Genomic DNA, 7,164 nt, shown 5'->3' with positions numbered 1-7,164 from the left:
CACTATAGTATAAAATAAATATGTATATACATAATATATACATATTTATACGTATCAATATTTATATTTATATATATACATGTTTAAATATATATATATATACATAAAATATTATTTATATATATATATATATATATCCAATCGATTTTTCAGAAAAAAATTCGTTGAAAAGTTCAATCGATTTTTCCAACTAAAATTGTTCTAAATTTCGTAAAATATTTCAACTGAAATCTGTTGAAAATTGCAACGGATTTCCGTTGAAATATCATTTTTCAACCGATATCCATTGAAATTCCGTTGAAAATTTCAACATATTTTTTCAATCGAAATCCGTTGAATTTTTCAACCGAAATCTGTTGAAAAATTATTTTTCAACTAAAATCCGTTGGAATTACGTTGAAATTTTTCAACGGAATTTTTCAACGGCAATCCGTTGAAATGATCAACGAAATTTTAACGGAATTTGTCGATGAAAAACCGTTGAAATTCGTTAAAATTTCGTTGAAAAATTCTATTGAAAACCGCGTGTTTTTTTTGTAGTTTCGTACGAAGTGTCACGTCACAACCATCCCCTTATATGATGATACTGAGTCTGTATAGTCCGCGTTCGTCGTTGTACACTCGAGTCATCGTATCTTGTATTCCCCGAAACTTAATAAAGGCCTAATTCAAGTATTGCTTCCGCAATGCCCTCGTCCCGGTATTCTTAAACTCGTCCAAAAGGCTTACCTAATCCGCAAGGAGCCGTCGTGGGTAGGTGCCGCATGGGTTAAGGTTCGTGAAAGAACTAAGCTCGTGACATTCTATCCTCTTGATCCTCGACGAGTAGTTTTGTGATTCACAGTCTGGTCCCCAACATTTCATCTTTAAAGGTTAAGACGAAGGTAATCACTTCTGTTTAATATACGTGTATGCATGTTTGTTATTAAGACAAAAGACTGTAGTCGATCCATATTAGTTCGTTTAGGTTGGATGAGAATGACATGAACTAAACATCATCTTTTCTAAAGAGCTACAATTACGAACTCAAGAGAACGATATTCATATTTTATACCTAAAATTGGGTGGTTGAACTGATAAAGAATGGAGCAAATCTCTTTTCCAACCCGAGTTCGAATTTTGACTTAGGGAGGAATATTTATATGAATTTTCTCAAGATGCAGTCGAACCAAAAATTCGGTGAGCTTCCAGATTATCAAAAAAAAATATTTGGATTTCATCTTTTGATTCAAGTTAGTAACTTTAATCACTATTAAGATGTTGTTATTCTTCCAATATTGTAAAAATATTTTAACTTTTATTTGTCTCATGATGGTGGACAGCGAAAGCCAATAGAGGATCGAATAACAAATTTAATTGTCATGATCTTACCAGACTAAATTAAAAAAAATTAAGGAGGAGACAATATAAATGAATTGAAAAGTACCTCCGATTCCGATCCGATTGGCAGCAATGCACCAAGACTTTTCGATATAATCAAACCGGGAGTACCAGATTAATTAGGGTGAACGTTTCAGTATTCGGTTGGATTCGGATTGAGAGTGATTCGGTTTGATTCTTCCGGTTTTATAAAAATAAATACCAATCGCTTATTATATTATATTATATTATATTCGTTTAAGTTTCGGTTTCGATTCGACTTCCTAAAACATATTCAAGGCTTACCTTATGTATACATGATTTACATCTTCACAGTGTGATATTCTAAGAATAATATGGTTAGACAACACATTCAAAGGCCTTAGATGATAGCTATTGGGTTTTCATCTCTGCATTAGGATATAAGTATACAACTGCCAAGGCTGATATCCATTAATGTTTTGTCTTTGTATTTTAATTTGTTACTGCTATTTTTTCATAGGTACATGTAAAGGTTGTTGACTTTGACATTCTGAACAAGATATCGCTGGATCTCCAAAAAAAAAAAAAAAAATCTGAAGGTAATCAATATGCAATCCTCGAATTCTAACATGTTTTCTGAATAAGTCCTAAAAGTATAATAATATTTTGTTGTTCTATCGATTTAGAAATATTGGAAATCTATTGGAATTTTCTACATTCTTAGGACACTTATTTATGGTAGAATCTAAGAGATATTTTCTTACGCTGCTGAGTCTTTGAATGTAGAATCTAAGAGATACATTCTTAGGACACATGTTTCTGATGTCATGCTTCTATATGCGCTGCATGTTTTATTTTATGGTGATTTGATTTTCTTAAGTTGTGAATAGGATGGGAAAGTTGTATCTTCTTTAAGAAAATTGTTGTGGTTAAAACATGGTAAAAATAGATTATTCTACCTTTTACTGTATAGAGAAAATACTAATGGTAAAATGAGGTCGATCTTGGCTCCTATCTTACAAAAGTTTACAGATGCCAAACTTCTATATGTGTTGCATGTTTTATTTTAATTTCTTGTTTGCATTGTCGGTAGATTTAGTGTCATTATTATTTGATCCCTCTTGCCTTTAATTCCTTTTGAAAGTTCGTCAAACAATCAACATGCAAGTCCAACACGAATTATGTCGTGACCTAATCCCTTTTGTCCCTTGCTCCTTCTTCTTTCATCGAATCTAAAGAAACCCAGGCCTCTAAAACTATCGATCCTCATTATTGCAACCACTAAGATTTTATCACAGCCTGGTCATGGTGTTCCTTCGATGCAGCTCGTCTTTGGCTCTGCTCTGACCGAAGCGCACACCATTGACCACGACAGTTCCTAACTAATTCCTTTGGTACTTATCAACGGTACGTGATTCCGGCGACGACGCACCTGCACAGGGACAACCACGGCACCGATATAGACTCCAAGCAGAAAGATAAGTTTCTCAAACCCTGATCCCTAATCTGATTTATATCTTGATTAGTATTCTATTGTTTGTGTTTAGGGTTTGTCTTGGTTGATTTTAGGTGTATTTAGGTCGATCTTTATACTAACACACACACTTGCACAACCATATATGAGTTTAAATTCTGGTGTGGAATCCTATGTCTCAGCAATGCTTTAGCCTTAGATCAATCTCACTAATTCTTTAGGGTTTTCTTTATAAGTTTTCACACAGACTTACAATTGAAAATGCACATTAATTCTCATAAAATAACTTTTTTAAAAAGAGAAATTTCAAAAAAAAAATACATCGAATTTTTTAATTTTGACAAAAAATACTAAATCATTTTTGTCAAATAAACTTTAAATTTTTTAAAAGAGTCTATAAACATTATTTAAAAAAATATACGATTTTTCTTTGCGATTATCAAAAAAATATTCAATTTTTTAAATGATTAAAAAAATATATGTGTTATCTGCAATTATAAAAAAAACAATTACAATAATTTGACTTGTTTATATTTCTTTTTGATAAAGCGTGTTTATATTTCTTTATACAACATCAGTTTATTTTGTTTATTTTAACAATTGTAGATAAATTAATTTTTTTTTGACAAACTTAAAAAATTTAATATTTATTTGATAAAAAAAATTCAGTATTTTTTTTAAAAATTAAAAAGTATAGTATTTTTTTTTTATTTTAGAAAATATCAAGGAACCTCCGAATATTTAGTTTAGATTTTTTCTAGGATTCTTCTCGATGGAATTCTGAACTTCTTGAAGTCTCTCTTTTCGGTGCGTGTTGTAATGACTTCATCGTGATAGATTTTTACAACCTTCGAAATCAGTAACTTTCTTCTTCTTCTTTTTTCTTTTTTTTTTTGTCAAAAGTTGAGATTTCTATTACTTTACGTTCAAACCTATTGAAAATAGGTGAAAAGTTGAGATAATCAAAGAGAGAGATCTGGGAACATATATCACCACGATCAAGTAGACGATAAGAATGTATGCAATAGAAATAATATACGGAAGCAGTGAAGAACCAAACCCATTAAAATGGTTACTCAAACCATCTTTGTAGTAATTCTGATGCGAGGTCTGGCTTTGTTTGTCGAAACACAGCTGCCATCCGCCGTAATGTCTTGTCGTATACTTGGAAAGTAATATCGATATTCGAGAAGGATTTTAGTGTTGCTTTCCGTCTAAACGACATAGGTGACAGATTGCCATGCAAGAAGTGCAATGTGTCTAGAGGTACAGTTGTCCCAGCTAGCATTCAACCAACTTAATATTATCCTCCCACCCAAAAGGGCTTGGGGGATTTTTATACCACTGTTTGTGCACGTGGATAAATCCACATCAGCATTCACTTTGTCACAACCCGACAAATTCATTCGTGACAAAAGAAATTATTAAATCGAACTGTCCGTAATTTCTCTGTTTCTTCCTTCAGAAGGAAGATATGCTAGCGGCTTATAGTTAAACGAGTACATGGTTAATGTATAGTTGTCGTATTGACACATGCTGTTGAAACTGGTCGGACAAGGCAGCAGTTGTTCTTGTTCAAATCTCTCCTCTTCCTCTGACGACAAACGACCGTTGACATCGCACGGCCTTGTTTTATTTCATAAATCGACGGCTCCCATACTGCTTAAAATATTGACGGCTGAGATCGTTTGACAAGATCGGGCGGTCCGTATTGATTTGACAAATATCGATGATTCAGATCGATTGAAAAACCATCGTTAGGTCCATATTAAATTCAAGAATCGACCGTAAGGATTCATTTGTTGGAATGAACGGCTGCGATCGAACCTAAAATATAAATGGTTTTTGAAACTGACGGTACAGATCTTGTTATGCACATTGAACAGCTTAGATCGTCTAGATTGCTTGCTATCCATCGGATTGCTCAGATAGGTTTTGGATTTGACGGTTTAGATTCGTTCCTAAAGATCCGCCTTGTACGGAAAAGTGGCACCATCTCCTTTCGCGCCTTATTTCCGCTATTGATATGATGGCTTATTCAGTTGTTGTCTCCTCCCCAACAACAACACATTAATAATACAATGGCAATTGAGGCCGAAACGATAATGAGTTTTTATTTCCTCATCCACAAAAAAATGGTCTCCGTACAAGCTTTTTAAATAGAGATGGAATAAAGCAAATAAGCATCCAAAAAGAGGGGAAAAATTTGTCTGAATATGCTTCCAGTATCTTCAACGGCTTCGAATCCAATTTAGGATGGTTCGGGATTATCTCAATGGCTTCCACGACATGGGATTTCTGGACGTCCTTCATGTCGCCTGGCTCGCTTGAGCTCGTTCTTGGTCTTGAATGTTTTGTCCGCAGCAGCTGGTTCATGCAATCTTCCATTGTATAGGCCGAAAACTGATTGAGCGTGTGAGAGGTGGCTCGAGAATAGTCGGTATGGTGGTTGTGCCTTCCTGGTCTTCGTTGGTTTCTTCTTCTTCTTCAAGCAAAGCTTTGTCCTCATCGCCAAGCTTATATCATGTTGTAACAAAAGCCCGACCTTTCCCGGGCTTTTCTGCTGGAGCTCCAGCTCTTCAAAGCGTAAATTTGTTTGAAAAATCACTTGCCAGGTCATCCGGCTTTCTTTCTTTGTCCAAAGATGACTCCAGGTTCTCGCTTCCATCAGGACTGATTGCTGAGGACTCAGCTCCCTGCAATTCAATTCATGGAAGGAAGATTATGGCTCTGAAACGTGACCGGGCATTTCTAAGATTTTATTTCCTATCGAAACACACTTCAAATAAAACAAAGCTTCGATACCTCTAAAGATGAATCCTCAGAAGGTTTCACAGATAAATCTCTGCAAGAATCATGCTTTGAGGGATCTTCTTCACCATTATTTCCAATTTTCTCCTCGGGGTTTTGCCTTTTAGATGCAGGAACCCATTTAGACCATTGATCACGCCTGCGTATCTTATCGCCCTGTAAAATGGTACCATGAATTCCAAATTGATGAGCTGACCGATAGGGCAAACTAAGAAATCAAAAACCATTATAATTTACAATCAAAACAAATCAAGATTCCCTTAACTAGCATGGGCAAAAGAGAAACATATAACTTCTTCCTTCTAGTAGTGACAGATAACTTTTACTGACAGTTTCTTGATGCTAGTAAACCTTAGGTACTATATTATATGCAAAGAATCCAAGAAAAAGATAGGATTCTGCACAAAAACAAATTTCAAGTCCTCCCAATATATGATACGAACAAACTCTATTCGTAAAAGTAAGAATTCGTTATTGCATAAACCAGATTACAAAGGTGGTCATTGGTTATCATTGGAAGAAGCAAAGTTTGCTTGTGGTAGGTAGTCTGACCTGAACTTCTATCAAGCTGGAGAACTGCAAGGCATAGAGAATAAATGGTATTTCCGTAGTCATCGCCTTAATCTGTAATTCAAGAGTAAGAAAATAAGTCAATAAGGTAGAACGCCAGTAAAAAGCTGGTCCATGCTCAAACGTATGACAAATAATTACCCTTCTGAAGTCGGCAACTTTTGTTATGGGAACCCATCCATGTTTATCCATAAGGGAAATGAGGTAATAATCAGTCGGAAGATTTTCATCGCTGAAATAAAAGGATATGAATTAAACAGGTATGAGGTAACAACACCATGAACAGTATAGACGAACAAAAAATTGAAAAGATACTGGCAACAAATAGAATTTACAGAACAGAAAAAATTGATGTACAGAAGAGAACTTGCCTGAAATAAAATTCTATTTGTCTAATGATCCTGCCCCCCAAGTCTATATGTGCTGGAGGTGAAACTGGTGGACCTCGGTTTAAAGGGTATGAAGCAAAGTGTGGATGGTAAGGACCTCTCAGAGCTCCAGGAGGCGGTGGGACTGGCATATAGTATGCAGACCCTATGTTGAACAGGAAAACAGCAACAGCAATCGCACACTAGAAGTGAACAAGGATCCTACCCATAAAACTAAATATATCCAAATCAAAACAATTTAATTACTCTGTGTAAGCCTTTTCTAACGAATCTTGACAAGAATCAATGCATTACCAGGAAAGCCTGGACCCATATATGGAGGTCTTGCAAAATTCCTTGGCCCAGGGATTGGTGGCATGTTTCTCGGGTCAAAAGCGCTCTGATGAAGCCAAGGTTGGCGCAGGTCGCCGTGAGGAACTGGCAGGACAGGTGGAAGAGGGGAAGCTTGCCTTTTCTTCTCGTTACCAGATTTTTCGAAAGGAACTCCAGCAATCGGGTAGGGAGAATAAGGAGCATAGGAATAATCTGGTACAGGGACATGTGGCGGAAGCACCATAGATGGAATAGCAGGTGGCATTC

At 35.6% G+C, this 7,164-nt stretch overlaps 1 protein-coding gene across 1 annotated transcript; it reads right to left on the bottom strand.

Annotated features, from left to right (window-relative positions):
• Window positions 1-4,903: 4,903 nt before the first annotated feature.
• LOC104815093 (la-related protein 1A-like) lies at window positions 4,904-7,158 on the bottom strand. Its single transcript, XM_010543407.1, has 6 exons — window positions 6,880-7,158; window positions 6,568-6,730; window positions 6,338-6,428; window positions 6,179-6,250; window positions 5,621-5,782; window positions 4,904-5,511 (listed from the first exon to the last, which is right to left on the bottom strand). Exons 1-6 carry the CDS (start codon window positions 7,139-7,141, stop codon window positions 5,395-5,397), a joined length of 867 nt encoding a protein of 288 aa, XP_010541709.1. The 5' UTR covers window positions 7,142-7,158; the 3' UTR covers window positions 4,904-5,394.
• Window positions 7,159-7,164: the final 6 nt, after the last annotated feature.

This window comes from Tarenaya hassleriana, unplaced genomic scaffold, assembly GCF_000463585.1.
Source record: "Tarenaya hassleriana unplaced genomic scaffold, ASM46358v1 Cleome22, whole genome shotgun sequence".
Taxonomy (NCBI): Eukaryota; Viridiplantae; Streptophyta; class Magnoliopsida; order Brassicales; family Cleomaceae; genus Tarenaya; species Tarenaya hassleriana.
Note: the sequence above shows the minus strand (reverse complement) of the source record. Positions and strands in the feature narration are given on the sequence as shown.

Excerpts from the sequence above, each read along its gene's own strand:
- LOC104815093 (XM_010543407.1), bottom strand. The coding sequence starts at position 7,141 with ATGGTGCTTCCGCCACATGTCCCTGTACCAGATTATTCCTATGCTCCT. Across the intron at positions 6,429-6,567 it reads CAAATAGAATTTTATTTCAG|CGATGAAAATCTTCCGACTG; the intron begins GCAAGTTCTCTT and ends CTTTTATTTCAG. Across the intron at positions 6,251-6,337 it reads AAGTTGCCGACTTCAGAAGG|ATTAAGGCGATGACTACGGA; the intron begins GTAATTATTTGT and ends CTTGAATTACAG.